Source organism: Nesoenas mayeri (assembly GCF_963082525.1).
Source record: "Nesoenas mayeri genome assembly, chromosome: 2".
In the NCBI taxonomy this organism is placed as follows: Eukaryota; Metazoa; Chordata; class Aves; order Columbiformes; family Columbidae; genus Nesoenas; species Nesoenas mayeri.
The window spans coordinates 114,136,243-114,158,697 of NC_137543.1; the positions used below are offsets into that span (position 1 = coordinate 114,136,243).

Consider the following 22,455-nt stretch of genomic DNA (forward strand, 5'->3'; position numbering starts at 1 on the left):
GTAGGTCCTTCCCTGGTAGCAAGCAGAAATAACCTCCCATGACACCTTCAACCTTGGCACCTCCCTCTGGTGTTCGTGCTTTCCCTACGCCACTGCCCGGAACTGCCAGATCTGCCCTCAGCACCACCCTCCTGTTATGGGAAGAGCATGCAAATCCTCAAAAGTAACACCACCACCCTTCAGCTGAGTGGGAAAAAGCATTCACAGACCTCCTGATACTTGCTGACAAGACTGTCCTGTGCCCTTGTTTATTGAGAAGCTTATGGAGGTATCATTACAACCACCCCAGGATGATGAGCCTCCCGCGCTAAATAACACCTTCAATAAAGTCTGTGGCTCCTCCCACAGAGTCTCTTGAGGTGTCTTCTCCCAGGCTTGGCCCAGGCTCTGTTGTGTACATATTTCAGTTCTGCTGTTTCACTAGCTTTGCTAAAAACACCTCTTTTTCCTTTGTTTTATTCCTCATTCTGCAGGTTATTCTCTTCACTTGCCCTATCTTTAACACTGATTTCTATTCTTGCCTGAAGTAAAAAGAAATTTTCCACAAATTTAAACCATTTTGACCTCGCCTCGCCCATTTGTATGTTACAAAACAGTATTTATTACTTGAAACTCTGTTGTCTTTTTATCCCAGCTTCTGTTACCTGGCAGAGACACTTTCGTCTGCTCAAATTCTTTCTGCTCTCTGTTTTCTTCCAACACATTTACAGCATCAAAAGAGGCTATCAGGCTGTAGTGATCCCTGTGACTCCAGCAAGGAAAGATGCTGCAGCTTCTGTAGCAACATGCTGTTTCCATCGAGTGGGATGTACAGTGGAAAGAGGTTTTTTCAGCATCCGGTCACCATGTGTAGCTGCCCTTGCCCTGATGTACCCATAGAGGTTATGGAGGATGTGGAGCATCCGACAGGCTTGCCTTCAAACCTTGGGGTTGACAAATAAAAAGCCTCTTCAAGGACAGCTTTAAACTGCAGTAATAGAGCCTTTCTGGCCACGTCCTGTATTTTACCTTCAAAAGGTAAAATGTGCTGAGCAAACTAGAGACACAGCCCATAGCCAAAGGATTGCTAAAATGCCAGTATTTAATTCCATGCAAAGTGCGGGGCAATGAGTAATATGGATGTTTGTGGAGGAGAAAGATAATGAAATTGGCATCCTGTGTTACGTGTTCCCAGTAGTCTCCACATTGTGGTGTCCAAACGGGGGTTAGAAAAATAAAGACAGATGGCAATGGTATCTCTCAGCCCACTGAGGTGTAAATGTGGGACACATAAACCTAGAAAAGAAAAGAAAAAAAAAAGAGACGAAAATAATGAGTACCAGCAGTCTCAAATAATGTACAATTATCACACCTATTAGTTGTATTTGGGGTAATGCACCATTTATCCAGCCTCTCTTTCCCAGCTTTGCAGTTATGACATCTACAACAAACAGAAAGGTGACAGCAGCAAAGCAGGGTGAGCAGGCAGCCACCGGGAAGGAAATTTGTACAAGCTGACACTGGCACCAGCAAGAGAATAACATGCCTTTATTGTAAGGCCACTTTTCACCAAAGCACTGCTATACCCCTGCAGCCCTAAGAATAGTATGCAATCATGGAACACATCTAGCACTCGTGTCCTGGGCATGCCACCTGTCTGCAGTGATCTGGAGCTGAGCTGTGGATCCAGCTTTCCACGTACGTGCATGTGGCACGTGTGTGTGCACGTGGTGTGAACACTCACCAGGTCATCGCCTCATGTGCCCAAACCCTGGGCATGTAACAGCATGTGGCTGGAAAGCAGAGGTGTAGCTGAAACCTTGGCTAGGGGGATATTTGTATGGAGAGGAGGGAATTGCTGCCCTGCAGGACATGGCAGGCCAGGCCCATGAACTTCATGCAGAAGGAGGGTGGAGAGCTGTGTTTGGACTATGCCAGACCCAGTTATAAGGGATTGGAGGAGGTCTCTGTGACAGAGGAAAGCTGGAACAGCTTTGCACAGGTTGCATGAGGCTGTCTGACCTCTCTGTGTTGTATGTGTGGTGGGGTACCCATGGTGGTGTGACGTCCAGGAGCTGTGTATTTGTGTATTGTAGTGGGGTAGGGAGAGCTCCCTAAAATACCCAGCTCCAATGCAGCAAGAATCCTAATATTAACATCCTCTTGCTACATTCTGGAGCAATGAACTGTGGCCAACATCAGCTTTCAGAGGTGCCAGGTGGACAGAGGTGATCACTGGCTGATGCCTCCTAGGGGGACTATATGAGGGTACCACAACAGTCCCCAGTCCTCATCCAGGCACCTGAAGTCATTATGGCAGAGCCCAAAACAAACATGACTACAAGACATCTTGCTTCTCGATCAGTTTTAATTTCATAACCTGACACAGAAAGGATATTTGAAGAAACACACTGAAATACTTGCATGACTTCAGCAGAGAATGACAAAAGAAAGTGAAATTATGAATGTCATATTAATTTCGTCTCACACTGGTGTGTTGACTTGTGGTAGAGGCTTTACATCAGAGTAGTACTTTAAAATCAAGTGCTGTTATACCTGGGGGCAAAAAGTGAAGTAATTTAAGGGCAAAACCACAGTCTTATCTCAAAAGTACCTTGCTTGGGTGGTTGTTACAAGGATAAGCCTGAATCTTAATGCTGTTTTTCAGTTCTCCCTAACCAGAAAGTCTCAAATGCTTCAGCAACACATACTGCATTAAGAAAAATTTCTGGGCCCAGGGAACTCATCTAATTATTATTTTGTGTGCAAATTGCAGCCTACTGAAGAATCCCAAATTCTTGCTAGGGAACAGCGTTCTCTCACATGGGACTCAGCATCTCCACCCCTCGAGCACAAACATTTCTAATGCCTCAAGACAGAACAACACTTTTGAATGCTCCTGTTTCTTTGTTATTCACTGAAAATAAATCCTACCTGATTCCCCAGTAGCTCCCTTGGCACTGCAAGCATCAAGTTTGCCCTTCTCTGACTCCTGGGAAGCCATGAAAGGGATTAAAGGACTTTCTCAGGGAAAGAACCAGGATGGAGCCTCCTGGCTGCTGACCTGATGGCTTCCCTGCAAGCCCACAAGGAGAAAATGTGGGAATAGCTAAAAAACTAAGGATGGATATTAGTGCAACTTTATACACTACTTGGAGTGACATCCCCTGTCTTTCTTCTTGAGCAACAAGATCAGCTCCTCAGCAGGTGTTGTGGGTTTCTCTCTGAAAGCCTTGGTCCAGCTGAACTGCAGCACCAAGGCAGGACCAAAACTGTCACAAGAGACTGATTCCCAAGGTGCATGGTCCACGCCATGCATGGCTGCACACCTTAATGTGCTCCAAATCCTGGTTATGGTGCCCTTGCTGCTATATCTGAGGGCTCTTTTAAGAGCTTATGTTGCAATTGTGTGTCTTTATTGTCTTTCTCAATTCAAAACAAAGGCAACTTACATATTTACATGCTCTTCTCCGTACGCCCCAAGGGGTCCCAGGCCACCCTGGAGCTGCTTGGGTTTTGTGGAAGCACACAATGGCATCCTTCTTCCTATCCCACTGACTCTTCGCTCTGAGAGAGGGCAGTGGGACATCTCCAGACAATGGAAGGTTTCTTCCCAGAGCTAGTCTTGCTCTGCATCCAGGTGTTGCTGGAGCAGGGCTCCATGGAGCTGGAGTCTCTCCCATCCCATGGATGCTGTCTTGCTGGGATGGGACATTATCTTCTGGACAGCATTCACCTGCTTGCTTGTAGCCCCTGTTTACAGACACATGCAGCATGAGAGCGTGGCGATAGCTCTCCGGGGGAGAGCGGGTGATCGCTTTTTCTGTAATAAAGTGGTTGTTTTAATAACGTAACTAGAGCAATGTTCTCTAGGCAGCCTGGGGTGGTTTTGCTTGTTTGTTTTGCTTATATAAGTTGAAATTTATTTCAACTTCAGGATTTTTTTCCCCTGTGCAGCATTTACAGCTAAATGCAAGAGGGGAAAGATAAACCTGAACCTGGGATTGTGAGTTGAAGAGGTTCAGGCCTGCCAGTGAGCCATAAAACGTGGGCTTTCAGTCCATGTAGGACACTGAAAAAATCTCCTGTATCCTAATGAACATTTCTGAGGACTATTTTAACCTAAATACCTCTCCTCTGCGGCCTCCTACCCTTTCCTCCCGTCTCCCATGTTTTTCCAGACCCTTTGCTACTCTTCTGCCCACCTACAGCACTGTAGTGCGAGGCATTCAACACATGAGAGACAAAGCTACCTTAGATATTTCTACCTTGCATAATCAAAGAACATGTTGAATGTAAGCTACACATGGCAACTCATATGGAAAGAAACATTCCTGTCACCCATCTGTAGGTCATCCTGCACCCTGAAGCCATGTGTGTGGAGCAGAACTGTTTCCACCTTGTTCAGATCTGAACCATGGAGGCTCTTAATTAGGTGCAGCAGCACCCTACATCCCCTAAGGGCAATGGATTCTTTTCCTGAAGAAACTTGAGGTAGATATTAGCTCAGTCAAATGTCAGTTGCAGGTTGGAGTTTGAGAAGTACATGAAGGGCAGGATGGACTTTTAAGGACTCCATCTGGGCAAGTTCCTGGGTTTATATACTATCAAATGGCTTAAGATGCTCTGTGACAACTGAAAAGAGTGAGTCGCCAGGGTTACCAAAGTAATTTTACATGGACCTTTAACACCGCAGGAAACCAATGTGATCATAGTCTGCTTCATGGCTCTCATTTGCCTCTCTGCACTGTAAATAAAGACTCACTCATTTTCAAGCTGTGGAATAAAACCAGCATGAGAGCTAAGGCTTTTTTCTTCATGGAGGTGTGCTTGGCCTGGCTAGGATAGAGTTAATTTTCTTCATAACAGCCCCTGTGGTGCTGTGGTTTAGATTTTTGACCAAAACAGTGCTAATAACACACTATTTCAGCAGTTGCTGAGCAGTATTTGCGTAGCATTGGGGCCTCCTCTATTTCTTACTCTGCTGGCCCAGTGAATAGATTGGGGTTGCCCACAATTGGGCAGATGACCCAAGCTGACAGAATGGATAGTCTATAGTCCATGCTCAGCAATAAAAGGGAGAGGAGAGGATTTGGGTGGGGTGGTTTAGCCACTTTTTGCTCAGGAACTGGCTGGAAACCATGGTAGGTGATAAGTGGTTGTCTTTGCATCACTGCTTTTGCTTGCTTTTCTCCTTCTTCTGCTTCTCCTTTGCTTATTGAACAATAACTTTTTTGTTTGTTTTGTTTTGTTATCTTGACCCACAGGTTTTCTTGCTTTTACTTTTCCTTTCCTCTTCCCCTGCCTCAGTGTGGGGTGGAGGAGAAGCAAGCAAGAGGCTTTGTGGTGCTCTGCTGCCCACCGGGGTTAACCCACAGCAGGATGCCACTCCATAAAAACAGGATGCATCTGTCTGTTTTCAGCAGGGAGAAGGGTTACACCAAGGGAGATTTCAATATCACTTTTGATTTTGGCAATAACAACGAGAGACCAAAACATGTAGCAACATTTTTGTAAGGCTTTGTTTAGCTTACTTAACATGGAAGAACAGCAATGAAGAAAATTCTGCTGTTTCATGTGCCTTTTGGAGGGCACTGTATTACCTAACACAGTGTCCTGTTGGCATCGTCTTCTTCTGCAGGAACCGTGACACACTGGCTCACATGACTACACCCAAAGAAATGCTCTCCAACGTGGTGCAAGCTCTACAATACCTGGACTCCCATCTTCCGAACGGCAGCCACGTGATTTTAACAGGCTTGGTAGATGGCCGCTTCCTCTGGGACAACCTCCATGACAGATACCATCCTCTAGGTAAATATGAGGTATTGTGGGGTCCTCCTGGTTATCTGCCAGGTCATGTTGCCTTTTCTCCCTGAATAATTTATGAATCTATTGACAATTTCAAGCAGACCAGACAGGGTGGAGGAGGTCTGAGAAATATGAGGCTGTGCAGTAACAGTAGAAGAGCCAGCTTACTGTCTGCAGTGCAGGACAGGGCAGGTAGAGGGCAGACCCCTAACCTACCTGCCCTCCCTGCCCCAAACTGGAATCTTTCAGCTCCAAACCAGGATCAACACTTGCTGTGGATGTGCAAACAGGCTGATGTGCCTCAGCCATGGCCCAAAATTGTGGCCAGCCTGCCTGCACTTCATCCTTGTTGTCCAGCTACAGGTGTAGCTGGACATTTGGTAAACACCTCCACTCACTGATTGATGGATGTCTTGGTAAAACTGGATGTGGGCTAGGACAGAAGATTAAGTCAGGGGGTGGCAAAAGACTGGTTAGATATTAGAGAAATACATTTTCCACAAGCACTGGGTGCCTGCCACCTCCTACCCTACCTATACGTGTGACGATTGAAACCTCGCACCACCTGCAGGCGTGTTTTGAGGCATTGCCTCAGAGTGCAGTTGCTGCAAGATGCTTTGGGGCAGTTTTTTCAGAGGTTCAGAGGCTGCCTTTGGGAACTGTCATCTCGGAGCGTGCACCTGACCATCAACAGACCACTTGCTCCTTGGCTTCATCCTGTGCCAAGCAGCAAGGAGGAACATCATCACAGTGGGCTGCATTCACAGGCAATGACATGTGACATCCTTGGTTAGTCCGATGGCCATCCCTCTGGGGTCAGTGTGGAAATGTTTCCCTGGGGACGTAGGAGGTTGTGGGGCGGGGAAGCTTGGAAGCTACAAATTCATACCACCCCACAGTGGATAGAGAAGGTGAAATATTTTATGCAGGTAGGAAAGAAATACAAAACAGCTGATGTAAGTTTTATTCTCCAGTCAAATGTGTGTACAAGGAACTGTCACGGCCGTTCCACTGTCAAATTTCAGAGCAAAAGCATGTTGGTTTTGTTTTGGTAAAGGAAGTTCTCTTGCATGTGAACAAATTGAAAGTTGTCATCTTAGTTCTCATCCATGAAGAGAAAAGCTAAATTGCATCATTAAAATGGTAGATTATATCTTCAGATCATTTTGGCATCCACTGGATACTAGCACTTTCAGCAGACTTTGTGCCACGTTTTCCCCAAGGTTCCCGAATTACTGCCTCACAGCTTCTGCATTATCTACTGTGGGTTATTTTACCCCTCAAAAGTACTGTCTCTTCTCAGAAAGTCTGAGGTCTCCGTTTCTATTCCTGACATCTTGCTACATTTTTCTCTAGTAAGCAATATGCTACTATCAAGTGAAAGCAGAAAAAAATAAAAATAAAAGAAAAATCTTGTCCCTTTCAGGGCAAGGGGAGCCTGTGATAATTTTTTTTTTAATCACGTAAACATATTTTTTCCCTTGCGTGCATGTTTATCACAGGGACTGTTCCTCTACTGGATATCTAATTATCAGAGAAAACACGTAGCATTTTTGGCACAAACCAAATCAGGAGTGATATAGGACCAGTTGGAAATTTTTCAGAGGGGCTGATTTGCCTTAGAGGGACCCAATTAATCCTAAGCAACACGTTTTATAGCAAGAGATCACTTCTGTCAGATCCTCTGATGGGCTGTGAACAGGTTTCCTCTCTTGGCTGCCAGGCACGCATGACCAGACATTGGTCTGGCTTTCTGCCACATCTCTGGTCCCTCTGAGAGCCCATCTCAGGGCCCGATGCTTTCAGGCTATGCGGGTCTGGGACATCCCAATATCCAGGAGTGACGCTAGATCTTTGAGCTCCTCATCGTTTACTCCTCAGGCAGCTGATACTGGGTGATGGGCAGCCATGAGATAGGCAGGAATCACATCTCTGTCAGGGAGCCACTGCAAAGCAACCTGATGAGCCCATTTCACCTGGGAGAGATCACGCTTCTTAGTTCTCAAAACAACAACAAGCATTTCATATTTCAGCACTGTGGGAATAACGAAGCCTGACAGGGTGATCAGTGCACTGCAAATTCAGAGGACTGAGAACGGAGTGGCCATTTAATTTCCAACTTGGTTGTAGCTACCAAAGAAGCACAAAGGTCAAGAAAATTCTTTTCTTGACAAACCAGGCTATTGCATGGCACAGTGAATCTCAGGGCATGTCAGATGAGTGTTTGACTTGGTGCTTGAATATCCGCTATCCGCTATCCTCCGTGACAGCAAAATTGTTCCTCCCGTTTAAGCCTAACCTCTCCAAGCTAAATGCAGAGCTCAGAGTATATGCAGTTACCTCCAATTTTCCCTTCATCTTTGCAAACCCTGCATTTGTTTGGCGGGTGATAGACACGTTAATAGATAAAATATCAGTCACGCACCTGGGAGATTGGCACAGGCCATGATGAATAACCCCACAGACAAGACAAATCACCCATGAAAGGCCAAGAGGGTTGTTGGAGAGGTGAAAGTGGCTCTGCAGGCTGTGGGAACACGGGTGCCTTAGTGGGACGTATGAATGGGTGCCACCTCTGTTGCGTCCTGGCTGTGGTGGCATGGCGCTAACCTGGGAGGAGTTGCTGCTCCTGGGGTGCCTTTCCTCCTTGAGAGGTCTGTGCAAGGGAATGCATAGACCTGCAAAATGAAGTTACATTTGGCCATCAGGCACACAAGGTTTCCTTCTCTGTGCTTTGCAGGGCAGCTGAACAGAGGCATCACGTACAGTCAAATTTATTCTTTCCTCGACTGCCTCCAGGTAAGGTCTCTGGCTGTAGCTTACAAGCCCCCCCCCTCTTCTCCTCCCATGTCTAAACCGCACCTCCCCGTACCTGCCCAGGTGAGCCCCTGCAGCGGATGGCTGACCCCCAATGAGACTCTCAGGAATTTGACCTCAGAGGTAAGTTTGGACGAGGATGCAACAGGACAGCCCTCTTGCACAGAGGGCCTCCCAGTCTGTCCCTGTGTCTGGGGATGTAAGCCTAACAACTCAAAGGCAAGACATTAGCACACTTTTTTCTTCCAAAGGCTGGGAGACGTGGAAACATCTCTGCCCATCCTTTCAAACTCCTCTTAGGTTCTGGGAAGCAGCATGGTTGAGGGGTTCATAAATGTATTACCTTTCCAACTTCTCAGCTGCCCAAATTTATTCTGAATGAGTGCGATCTACCTGAGGCAAAACTGTTCCTGTTCATGTCCTTGAAGGACCAAAGGTACCTGATAAGGAGGAAAAGGCTTGTGAATCAAGCAGCTGTGAGTATGAAAAGCCAGCTGCATAGATTTTACTGGCAGCAGAAACAGGGCCCAAGAGCAACAGCCTTACCCGGTCTTCATTTGGGATTTGTGCTAATCTTCCTCAGACACATTTCTGTGGACTTAATCGCCAGATGGTGTGACCAAGGAGCATCCAAGCTCAGTGCAGGAACGGGAACAGACAGAACAGAGAGGTCTTAAAACTCACCCTAAACATCTGACTGCAGAAGTGAACGTCACATAATATCAGCCACTTATTCCCTTGCAGTACAAGCTGATTTTTAATCCTAGCACCCCCCTGCAGCCATGTAAAAGAGCCAGTAACCAAATATCATCAAAGGTGTCATCACTGTGTATAGTTGTATTAATGTTTGCATTCACTAGACAAAAAAATATGGCCTTAATTTCACCAAGGCTTACAAATGTTTCATTTTATATCCTGTCCCTCTTGACTTCAGAGAAGGCAATTACGCACATTCCTAAATCTTTGCAGGATTGCAGTTTATATATCTGTACCAACAATACAGAACATACAGTACATGTAACTTCTGTCCATGAACAATTCATATGTCTGCAGGGTATGAATTAATCTTCTTTCTGAGCCCCTGTCTGAAACTAATTGCCTATGTTATTATCCAAACTGCACAATTTAAATATTTAGGAAATCATGATCTCTGTTACGACTGTAGAAATCACAGTGGATATATCAGTTAGGTAGACAATGGTGGTAGTTTACTCTGCTGAAGTAAGAGCAGAATTTGGTCCCTCTAGATAAGCATTAGCACCAACAACACGATAGTGGAAAGGATAATGGGAAAGAACATTTTTCTTGTATGAAAAGTTTTAGTTTTCTTTAAGAGGAATGGAAAAGATTGGGCTGCTACTCATCAAGAGGGGCCTCTAAACCAATAAATTTGAAATATTTATATAGGTGCAGAGATACTACTAAAAGGGGTCTCCAGTAAAATAACCACGTGCTGTATTAAACTTATTTCATCAGCTGAGGCCTCAGTGCAACCTGCAATGATGAATTGTGTGTGGAGCCCAAAGGCTGGTCATGCTCATGCAAGTCTATGTTAGAATGAAGAATCCCATTTCAGCTCCTTTCCCCCAGCTAAAAGGGCAACATTAGCTTTCAAATTCCTGACTGCACATCAGTGACAAAAGCTCTATCCATGCAAAGCAGCATGAGTAGCAATGAACTGTCATTAAATTGCTTGATTTTTGCAGAGAGCTTTACAACTTTCCAATGTCCTGAAAGAAATAGCAAGATCTGAGAAATTTGCCAACTTTGACATTTTCTACATGGATTTCCCACTGAAACAAAGTAAGTTGCTTTTTTCCTGTCTTTCTCATGAAGCATTTAGTCAAGTGCTGGGCTGCTGATATGCTCCTCATATGTTATCTCTGTACTGGGAGAAGGGCAGCACAGCCAGCCAGTCTGGTTGACTTTGCGGGCAGGCCAAGGGAGGACCCTTAATGCCATCTCCTGGCTTTCTTGGTTGGGGTGATCACAGACCTCTGCTAAGACAAGACCACATCACCAACCTGGGGGCCACAACCTCCCCTCTGCTCCCAGTTGCTGGCACCCACAACCTGGTGGACAGCACCCTGACTGTTTGCACTTCGAATGTCAGGAGGTGTTTGTGGTGAGGTGATAGGGACAGCAGATGAGCCTCTGCTAAATATTCCTCCTGCTTGTCCACTGCAGCTTATCTGGCTGATGAAGAAAAAAAAAGAAATCTCAAACCTATCTCAGTGCATAAGATTTGTTTTTATTTTTGATCATTGCTTTTATAATGGATCATCTGGGCTGGAGGTGGCATATCTGCAATGGTGAAGGTGGTCTTCACGAGCTGTAGTGTCCAACATCACTGACTGGGCTTCACATTGACTCCCCTGGGATGAGCAGTGCCTCAGGAAGGATAACTTTTCTCTGACAGTTTTTCTGCTTGAATAACACAGCCACCCTGTCTCAACTCACTGCTTTCAAAAGTAGAAGCACCTCTGCCAGGATGAGCTACCTTCTTTCATATGCTTCCTTAAGCACCTATATACTGCTGTAACTTTTGACTTGAAGAGTTTACAAAACTCATCCTTCTGTGATATTAACTGACATTAAGTAAGCTCATTACCTAAATCACCTTGTTCTGCAACTGACACTTAAAAAAAAAAATTACAGGAACCAAAAAATTTTCTTCATTGCCATGAACATGGGTGGATTGTGTCCTTGCAGGGCTGGGGACAGACACCTGTCCCCAGATCCCTGTCAGCAGAAGCACCCTGGCAATATTTCAAGGTGTACATCTCAAACACCGCTCCCCATCAGTGCCTGGCTGTCCTTGGAATCACAAAGCTGTCAAACAGCCTAGGATTACTGCAAAGTTCTCATTTGCAGCCACGCAAACTTATTTTAACCTATATGACCCAGTTCAGGAAGCTGGTTCTGGGTCTCATGAACACCACACAGAGGAGGAGGTAAAGAAGAGAGGATGGGGAAGGGAGCCTTTCTGTCCAAAACTGCATCGTGGAGAGGTGGCCTCTACTATTGAGTTCAATATTGTAGCACAGAGTTTCAGGATACTCAAGTCTCTTTGTGCCCTTTGCCTCAGCTACTTAATATTTAACAAGTCATTAGGATTTGGAACAAACTACCTGCTGGGTAGGCAAATTACTTTAATAAGTTAAATTACTAACTTTAGGTAATTTATTTGCTTTCATGAAAATAAACATCTAATATAATTTGCTGTTCTTGATTACATCGCGTTAAATAAATGAGGTAAACAAAATCACGCATGCACATACTAACATCAACTCTGAAAAACACTTTGCAAAGTTTCCTGAAGCCCTGGAGCCAACAATTTGAGTTTCCCATCAGGAAAGCTGTCAGTTCATGAGTGTGCTCAAAAGCCAGCTATGGCTGCTGACCTACTTTTCTGTTCTCTTTCTAAAGCAAGCACAAATCCCCCCTAAACTCTCCAGCCATCAAATATTTAGCATTGGTTGCACGCTGTGATGACTACACTGATTTCAGGCTGGCCTGGACATATATATACACATAGCAGCTCCCAGCTTTCTTGGAGTAAAAATTGAGTAAACTAGCATTTATTCCAGGTTTACATGGCCATTGAAGCTCAGATATTGCCTTTGGCTGTAGAACGCAGTGGTTTCTTTAAGAAGCAGTGCAATAAATAGGAGAGAGGTGTTGCTTGTTTTGGCTTTTTCTTGGTGTGGATGAGAGCAAACTCCAATCTAGTCTAGACAAGGCAATAGGCACTTTTAAGACAAACTCTGGAGATACTCAAGCTGGTAGATATTTGTTTAACTGCTCCAGGATTTTTGGAGGTCAAGTATAATGGTCTAAATTCACCTATCTTGATATAAACCTTACTTATCTTTCTTACTCCTCTGCTATTTCTGGCACTGGAACAGTAGTTCCTCTGTGAAGTAAAACACAATATATAGCCTCATCCTCGACACGTAACATCATATAAAAGGAGTTAGGCAAGCTCATTCTGTGTGCCTATATGTGTGCTCTATGGTGTAATCTAAGGCAAATATGTGTTGTATCCAATATATTGCAAATCTGAAACAAAGCTACAAGCCTTGTGTCTTGAAATAGGTTACTTTGGGTGTTGACTAATGCATCTCAATTAGGTTCCTGTAGTAAAACCAGGAATAACGCCCTTCTGTGAATTCAGTGTTACTACAGAGACCCAGACATCACTTCTTGACACAATAGCCAGGGTCCAACAAACAGTCACGAGTCTCGGTCAAAACTGTGGTGCTTGAATGGAGAATATTTCCCTCCTGACAGGATGCCTGCGTAATGTTATTAAGAATTCTGAATCTGTCGTTGTAAAAGAAATTATTGAATTTACAGTCTGTTAATGCCATAACCACTAGCCTCATGTTTGATCACTCCGCAGCCCTTTTGAAGAGAGAGAGATTTTTAGTTCTCTAATGGCTCTGGGGCTTACAGCACAGCATCATTTGCATTGAATGTCATGCTTACGTAATTCAAAAGCTTGTTTTGTTGGAGTTGAAAAAGACTGCTCAGAAGAGAAGTAACTGAAAATGACAGTCTATTCCTGAAGACATCAGCCCATGCAAATATTTTATTACCATATCTTTCTCTAAAAAGCAGATTTATCTCTTTTTTTTTTTTTTTTTTTTACACTGCTGAAGATGAGACTAAAATGGAAAATGCAAAAGCATTAAATCAGTATTAAATAATTTACAGCCTTACTTGCTACAGCATCTGTCTTAGTTGGGAGGGAAAGTGAATTGTTTTACCGTCATTTGTGTTCAAAGCGCTTCCTTGCATAAATATAACAGAGAAAAAAAATAACAATAAAGGCTTAAATACTGCCACGAGGAGAGGGGATTGTACACAATATTGGCTTTGACAACTTTATATGAATTATCATAATCTTCATGCAGAGCTGTCGTGTGCTTAAAAATACTGGCAGTGCTTTGAGGAAGTGGGAGCTACATCTGGTGGGCGCCTACGTGGTCACAGGTGATAACCCCTCTCCTTATCTTGTTGGCAGCGGCCGAGGAGTGGCAGAAGATGGGAGGTGAGCCCTGGCAGCTGATCGAACCAGTCGATGGTTTCCACCCCAGCCAGGTAAAAATCCGGTCCTGGGAGATGGGCAGGAGCAGGTGGGGATGCCAGCACCCAGTGCTGCCCCAAGCGCACGGTTGGCACACCGCAGGGATTCAGGTTTCCGGGATTTCTCTTTTAAATGAGATGATGGCTTTAGCCCCAGGGCAGATGTCCCTATTTCAGCCGCCTGCACTCTGCTTGAACTGCTGCAAGGTCTTGTGCTGCTTTCTGCCACTCATTGACCAGTACCCTGGACAAACAGGTCTTAAACCACAAAACCAGACCCTTGCTGCGGGAGTTCTGCAGGATCAGGGCAGTGGGGCAGCACTGGGAAAACCCGAGAGGATCCCTCCAGCCAGCGCCTGTCCCTGCCCTGCAGCCTCAGCCTCTGAGGTCCCCAGCAGAACAAAGCTTTCTTTTTGAAGCTATGCATTTAAATTGCTTTATGCTCTGCGGCTACATATTATGAAGTCTTCTCCCGCTTGCTTGGCCTCCAAGGACAAGTGGCAGGGGAAGGTTTACAGTCAGAAATAAATGAAAGGGAAGGAGAAGCAGCTGCTCCACTCTAAGTCCTTGCTTGGGTTTGTTAAGTGAGTGCGAGGTTGCCCGATTCCCACTGCATTCGCTTTCAAAGTACCTCTTTTCTGACTCTCTAAAATGCTTGGAGAGAGCATGTTCTGCCATCAGCTACAAACCAAGCCAATTGCTTTTTTATACACTAGCTTCAACTTTCAAACACACAGAGCGAAGCAGCAGCCAGTCTTCCCCATACTGCCCTGAGAAAAACACTGTGAGATGAAATATCGCGTGGAGCTGAAATCCTGTGTGGAGCCTGTAGCAGCAATGGCTCACCCCAAAACCAAAGACCACTCCTGTTTCCCATGATTTTCAATCTTGGCTTTTGAAGCAAGAATTAGGCTGGGCTAAATTACAAGGGGACAAATTGCAGGAGGTGGGTTAGATGGGGAGGCACAGCAACAGCAGCGCTGATTTTCCCCTCTCTGCCAGAGGGATCTGCCCGACAGCAGCATCAGCGGCTGCTCTCCATCCCATATACTTAGCAATGGGGCCAGAAGTTTCTTGCTACCTGCTGCCATGAGGGAAATGTGCTGTCCAAGCAGCCAACTCCACTCCCAACATCCCTGCCCAGAGGTGCACATCTGGAGGTCAGCTGGGAGAAGAAGGAGTGACACTCAGTGATGTTCTTGTGGTGCCATGACAAGAGCAGTTTTGAGAAGGGCGTTGTGTAGGGCACTGCTGCTTTCCTCTGCGCTCCCAGCTGTGTGCTCTATTCCACCCCAGCACAACCAAGCCATGCAAGCAAACCCCACCACGCCACCCAGCCAACGGCAGTGCCACTTGGTAGCTCTCCCTGCTCAAAAGCATGGGGTGAATTTGTGGAACATTTTTATGATGCAAGCTAAGACCCTGCATATATTCACTTCCACTCCCTCATCACCAAACAACCCTACGCAATGCTGTTTTGCACGCTGAGAAAGAGCAGTCCATGGAGAAGTACTTCAAGGTGTGCATTTTAAGCACTGATGGATTCCAACATTTCAGCAGCTTCCCTGTTGACTGTGCTGTCAGTTCAGCCATGGGAGACCAACAGGGAGAAGTCCAAAGGCAAAATACATATTTTAGTTGCTATCTCTTACACCTGTGCTGGTCAACTGGAGCAGTACAGTGGCTTGCTTAGCCTTGCCAAGTCAAAAGAGCCTCCTGTTCAAAGAGGGACTCCTTCATAGCAGAAATTCCTGCCTTGCTACCAAACAGTACCAGCAGATAGCTGCGTGGAAGTATAAGCTTGCAGCCTGGGGACATGGAGAAAGTGCATCTGTATTTTTTGCTGCAGGCCTTTTGCAAGGAAGAGATTAGAGAAAACTTGGCAAATGAAATGAGAGTGAAAACAGTGATGAAATGAACCCTGTTCCCAACCCTGCCATCTGGGAAACCTGTGTGATACAAAGGGTCTGGAGTGAAGAAGAAAAGGTCTTTCCATTATTTTTATGTCCCACTCTGAGGCTTCTTATAACCCCCAGCCACAGGCCACTGAGGGAGCCAAGCTCAGGGATCACAGCTTTTTGTCCAGGCTCTAGCCCACATCCCGTATCCCACCAGCAGCTGAAACATAGCACAGACCTGAAGGCAGCAAGTGTTTATCTTAGCGAGATCCTGCCTAAGACAGAAGAAAATTACAAAAGGGTACTGAAGGGCAGCTGCAAACCTACATGCATCCCCCGGCGTGCTGAGCTGCAGGACTCAGCCAAGCGCTGCCATATTTCACTCCCTGGGGACCTGGCATCCTGCAGCGGTTCTGATCTCCCCCTCCTGCTGTTAGGATGACGTTAATGCTTTTATAGGTACATTTTCCCTTACAGTCAAGGTGCCAGCTGTAGATATGTCTCACTTCAAGTGAGTTATTGCCCTTCTAGGATTTATTAATTAGCCTTATCCAAACATCCACCGTTTTAAATCCATTTTTGTTTTCCTGCTAGTATACAGATGTCTGTTATCAACATACCACTGTTTGGACTGAGCCATAGCACTCTGCTCTGAAAGCCTGGCTCTCTTAAAAAGAAGGGGAAGTGTGAGCAGAGGTTCATATTTAAGCGGATGCTTGAGAGAGATGATAAGCAATTCAATCCCTCCTCATACTAATTTTATTTAAAGTTTTACTTTATCCTGACGTGAATGCCTCTGGCCAGGTACAGTTTTTATACCATCTAGAGTTGCCTACTGGGAGAGGATTGGTGCTATGTGGCTCATCAAGTGAATGGGGCTCTTACTTCAATCTCTGCAGCTGTTCCCCTTGCCTTACCTACAGCTTGACTGATAAACAGGATGGATAAGACCTAGCCTGGGCATTTATACTGAATTTTCTCTCTGAAGATCTCAAAGCACTTCACAAATATTCACACATTTTTGAACTGAGAAGCACTGCAAGGAAAATATAAACATTTTAGCTCTTTTCTTCAGATACAGGGAAACCTTGGAATTTGGGATACAAGAACCACAGTGCCCCTCTCTGCCAAGAGAAAGCTGGAAAGGTACCAGGATCCTTAGTCATTACGTTACAGCAGTGGGCAGGATAAGCTGGTATCTGGGATTTGCCCCCGGATTTTACCTGCTGTTTATCTGCTCTTTAATTAAAAAAAATAATCTGCTGGCATAAGCCTTGCAGAAGCAGATGTCAGCATGGATATCCGGCAGTCCATCTATGCAGGACAGTTGTGGAAGGGAATTGAACTTCCCTAACTGAGAGTTGTGCACTTAGCATTGCAAGGAGAAGGAAAAAACAAGGCAAAACTTGCCTTGTCTCATTAGAGCTATTCTGTTTTTTTCATGCATTGGAAAAAAGGCTAGGCTGGGACACTCTTGAAGCTCTTATAGTCCCCACTCTAGGCAGTATTTTATGTTTAAAAACCCTTGAAAGAAGGGATAAACACCAAGTACTCATTTGCTTAGCCAGGCCCAGAACTATGCTATCTTACTGCAAATTTCTTGGGAAGGAAGGAGGTTCCCTGCATGTTTTTATTAAGTTGCAAAACAGAAGGCTGCAAACAAGACACTCATTCTTGGCATAACTCTTATGTTTCAAAGCTAAAATTGGGCTCCATGAGTTTGGTTTTTTTGGATATCCAGAACACCCAGCTCAGGACATAGGTGGAAAAAATTCACACCATTTCCTTTTGACACCTAAAAGCAAAGTGTATCACTCAGTCCTGCTAAGTTCCCTCTAGAGCTGTGTCTGGATGCACAGTTCCCCAAAGCCCATCTCACTTGTCTTTAGATGGCATTTGACTTCTTCTGTTATGGTGGAAGCCTAGGGACTTCTTTTTCAGCATCTGTCCCATACGATGAAATCTCACAGTGAACTGTTCTGAGTGCCAGATGGCTTCAAGGGCATCACTTCTCTCTAGAACAGCTGATTGCTCTGTTTGGATGACAAGGCCATGCATTTCTGTGATAAGTAAGAAGGATGGTCAGAACTGCTACTTTGGTCTTCTGAAGGGCAGACCGTTTAGGAGGCTGGTTGACAGGGTCCCTTGGGAGGCAGTCCTGAATGGCAAAGGAGCCCAGGAAGGCTGGTCACTGCTTAAGATAGAAATCTTAGAGGCACAGAAGCAGGCTGTCCCCGTGTGCTAAAAGATGAGCTGGTAGGAAGAAGACTGTCCTGGCTGAATAGAGAGCTGCAGCTGGAACTTGGGGATAAAAGGATAATTTATAAGCTTTGGAGGAAGGGGCAGGCTACTCAAAAGGAATACAAAGATGCTGTGAAGTTATGCAGGGAGAAAATTGGAGGCCAAAGCTCAACTAGAGCTGAGCCTGGCTACTGCAGTAAAAGGCAACAAAAAGTGCTTTTAATAAATACATTGGCAACAAAAGGAGGGCTAAGGAGGATCTTTACCCACTGGTGGATGTGGGGAGAACATAGTGACAGAGGATGAGGGAAAGGCTGAGGTACTAAATGCCTTCTTTGCTTCAGTCTTTAACAGTAAAACCAGTTGTTCTCAGGGTACCCACCCCCTGAGCTGGAAGACATGGAGCAGAACGAAGTCCCAATAATCCAAAGGGAAATGGTTAGTGACCTGCTAAACCACCTAGACACACAAGTCTTCGGGGCCAGATGGGATCCATCCAAGGGTTCTGAGAGAGCTGGTGGAGGTGCTCACTAAGCCACTTCCAATCATTTATCAGCAGTCCTGACCAAATTGGGAGGTCACAGCTGACTGGAAGCTGGCAAATGTGATGCCCATATACAAGAAGGGCCAGAAGGAGGATCTGGAAAATTACAGGCCTGTGAGTCTGACCTCAGTGCCAGGGAGGGTCATGGAACAGATCATCCTGAGTGCCATCACACAGAACATACAAGACAACCAATTGATGAGGCCCAGTCAGCATGGGATTATGAAAGGCAGGTCCTGCTTGACCAATGTGATCTCCTCTATGACCAGGTGACCCACTTAGTAGATGAGAGAAAGGCTGTGGATGCTGTATACCTAGACTTTAGTAAAGCCTTTGACACCATATCCCATAGCATTCCCCTGGGGAAGCTGACAGCTCATGGCTTGGACGGGCACACTCTTCAATGGATAAAGAACTGTCTGGACAGTTGGGCCTAAAGAGTTGTTGAGAGCCGAGTCAAATCCAGCTGATGGCCAGTCATGAGTGGTGTTCCCCAGGGCTCAGTATTTGGGCCAGTTCAGTTTAATCTCTTTATCAATGATCTGGATGAGCACATTGAGTGCACTTTCATTAAGTTTGCAGATGACATCAAGTTGAGTAGGAATGTTGATCTGCTTGAGGGTAGGAAGGATCTATAGAGGAATCTGGACTGTCTGGATTGCTGGGCTGAGGCCAATTATATGAGGTTTAACAAGGCCAAGTGCTGGGTCCTGCACTTGGGTCACAACAACCCCAGGCAGTGCTGCAGGCTCAGGGAAGAGTGGCTGGAAAGTTGCCTGGCAGGGAGGGATCTGGGGATGTTGATTGACAGCCAGCTGAACATGAGCCTGCAGTGTGCCCAGGTGGCCAAAAAGGCCAGGCCAACAGCATCCTGGCTTGTATCAGGAATAGTGTGGCCAGCAGGACTAGAGAAGTGGTTGTGCCACTGTACTCAGCACTGATGAGGCCTCACCTCGAATCCTGTGTTCAGTTTCAGGCCCCTCATCAGAAGAAGGACATTGAGGTGCTGGAGCAAGATCAGAGAAGGGCAACAAAGCTGGTGAAGGGCCTAGAGCACAAGTCTTATGAGGAGTGGTTGAGGAACTGGGGCTGTTTAGCCTGGAGAAAAGGAGGCTGAGAGGAGACCTTATCACTGTCTACAACTACCTGAAAGGAGGTTGTAGCATAGAGAGTGTTGGTCTCTTCTCCTGAGTAGCAAGTGATAGGACAAGAGGAAATGGCCTTGAGTTGCATCAGGGGAGATTTAGATTGGATATTAGGAAAAATTTCTTCACAGAAAGGGTTGTGAAGCATCGGAACAGGCTGCCCAGGGAAGTGGTGGAGTCACCATCCCTGGAGGTGTTTATAAGATATATAGATGAGGTTCTTAGGGACATGGTTTAGTGCTAGAGTTAGGTTATGGTTGTACTTGATGATCTTGAGGATCTCTTCCAAGCAAAATAACTCTATGATTCTATGATTTCAACTGGATCCTGCATAAATGGCTTCATTTCTTGCTTTTATGAAGTTACCAGAGAGAATGCAAAAGCCCTGAGCATCAAAAACTGGAACCTGAGACACTTGGAAGATTCTTAATGACTATGTACAGCCAGAAAAGCACAGCTTGAGCATGATTAGATTCTCCTTTTTCTCTTTCCTTAAGACACAGCAAAGCACAATCCAGGCAGGAAAAACAAAACCACAAAGAGAGAGAAAAACACTGAAGTGATGCATATCAAATCAGCTGGTTATTTACACTTTGCTCAGAGACATACACATCACCAGATTGGTGCAGAAAGAGGAAAGAGATAGGCAGAAGCTGCTGAAAAACACAGCCGCCTCCCAGTTTTGATCACTTAGGGCTCTATGAGGAATAGGTAATACTTATTTTAAAATACTGCTTATGGGTTGTCGTCCTCACAAAAAAATTAATTGCAAAACTGTATGAATTGTAGCAGGCCTCAAAGCACAGGAGCTTTGGAATTTAAAAAAGACCTACAATAAAAGTGATTTCTAGAGTCAAGAACATTTCTATGTGCCATGCTACTCATCCAAAGTAGATGACCAAAACCATTAGGACCACATTAAATGATGTCTGAGCTGGACCTACGTTAATTTAGGGCAGTCTAAGCACATATGCCTTAAATTCCAATCAACAGTAGACACATTGTAGAGCATACTTCCAGCAATACTTTTGCAGAGGGTGCACAATGCAAAGGTAGTAGGGCTTTTTAAACAAACAAACTCTGGAAAAGAAAAAAAAATGAAGCTTAGGGACTTGTAAAGAAGATTTGGAGACGATCATGCCAGAATGGATCACTCTGAAAGAGACCAGTCTCAGTCTTCTGGCAGCCATAGGATGTCCCATAAAAATCCACATTTTTAACATTAGAAATTTTGACCAGGAGAAAACAACCTATTGTTGCACAATCTCCCCATCCCTCTCACCCCCAATTCCTCCAATAACTTAGCGAGACCTTGAGTGACCAGAGTCTAAGAGCTTCCACCTCACAAATGTGTCTCTTTGCATATTAGCTCTGAATAAAATAGAATTTTTGTCTCCTGGTCCATCATTTGAGCTTCTTTCAAAAAGCACAAGATTTAAAAAGAAGTGCACAACAGTTGTCCAAAGGCTCCAGTCTGTCCCAAACTCTGAAACATCAGTATTCAAATACTTTTTCCATGAAGCCATCTTGGCCCTTAATAAAAAGGCTTCGTTAGCCTTGGTTAAGTCTCAAAATTATAATCCATGTCAGAGCGAGTTTTAGGATTAAAAATGTTGTTGCTGTATAGCAGAATATAATTGTGGGTCAGAAATTGAAACAAAAATGTGTTAGCAGGATGTAAAAACTTGGTTAAAGGAGAACTGAGCTGTTCTCTCTTCCCTGTTCTCCTGCCCTTAACATTTTGCACCCTGGTGATATAACGGATGCAATTTCTCTTTGGTGCTTAACTTCTATGTCAAAGCTAGAGTGGTTCTGATAGTGAGGAGAAAAGCTATTTTACCACTTCTGTAGGTCTCATGGAAAAAAGCTTTGAAGACAACCAGCAGCAGGAGCAACCTTAGAGCATCAGAGCTGGGTGGTTTTGAACCTAGGTATAATTGGGCCTCCTTTTCCTCAACACCCGTGGTTTCCTTGTAGGACAGCAGACAGAGTATTTATTAGAAGTATCAGCAGTGTTTGAGAGCATGAATTCCTTTGGGCTTGCGACAGTTTTATGCATTGTATCTAAGTGGTGCTTTTGAAACACTTTCAAAATGCTTTTATTTGTTTGTTTTGTTTTGTTTTTGGTGGAGAGGGTGGTGTGTGAAAATCAGACTCTAGGGCTTTTGAATACAAGTTTATGAACCAGACATCACAGGCATCAGCAAGTGGTTGCAGACTATAAGTAGATTAAATGACTGGTCAGGGAGGTGCAGATATATGGTCCTTATCTTATTTTTACTGTTCAGAATGATTTCCATCCATTGAAGCAACTGGAGTGCAGTATTTTCTTTGGTTAGAGGTTACAGTCCATCAAGTGGCCATACAGGGGAGTCTTCTTTCTGTTGGAGTCTCCTAAGTGCTGGCATGAAACAGCTACATTATAGGGGCACAAGAAGTTGATGGTATTTGTGCTGTTTGCAGATTGCTGGAGCCCTTGGAACAAGCATTACCTGGCAGAAGGCGTTACGTGAATGGCCTCAAGTGCTTGGAAAGGAGAATCCATTCAACGAGCAGATTGAAGCTATATTCAAAGATCAAGGTGGACACTGACTTCCAGACTGCTAGAACCCTGACATGGTTTATGGTGATGCTTCCCAGTGCATTCCACAAAACAAGATGATTAAAGACACACAAAAAAGGGGAGGGCAAGTTATCAGAGCCAGTAGCAGTGGACATAACAAAACAGCATTCTTTTCAGCTTGTAACTCACATGCACAAATAGGCTATGCTTTTTCTGTGGAGCTACAAAAATAAAAATCAAAGGATACCTGCTAGTTAGACCATTTATTGTACTGGTTTGCAAATCTGTATGATTTTTTTTTCCATACATAGTAAACTCCAAGCCCCACCTTTTTTTGTTTGTTCGTTTTTTCTTTCCCCTGCAGAA

The 22,455-nt window shown here is 44.9% G+C and overlaps 1 protein-coding gene across 1 annotated transcript in view; it reads left to right on the plus strand.

Moving 5' to 3' along the window:
* AOAH (acyloxyacyl hydrolase) overlaps positions 1-22,118 on the plus strand; it is a gene marked incomplete at its 3' end in the record, with an annotated part of 82,532 nt that extends 60,414 nt beyond the window's left edge. The window contains exons 17-22 of the mRNA XM_080338718.1: positions 5,621-5,793; positions 8,531-8,589; positions 8,671-8,730; positions 10,314-10,410; positions 13,637-13,713; positions 21,990-22,118. Coding sequence (XP_080194844.1) covers positions 5,621-5,793; positions 8,531-8,589; positions 8,671-8,730; positions 10,314-10,410; positions 13,637-13,713; positions 21,990-22,118 — 595 coding nt within the window. The remainder of the gene's footprint in view (positions 1-5,620; positions 5,794-8,530; positions 8,590-8,670; positions 8,731-10,313; positions 10,411-13,636; positions 13,714-21,989) is intronic.
* Between the last annotated feature and the right edge of the window lie 337 nt (positions 22,119-22,455).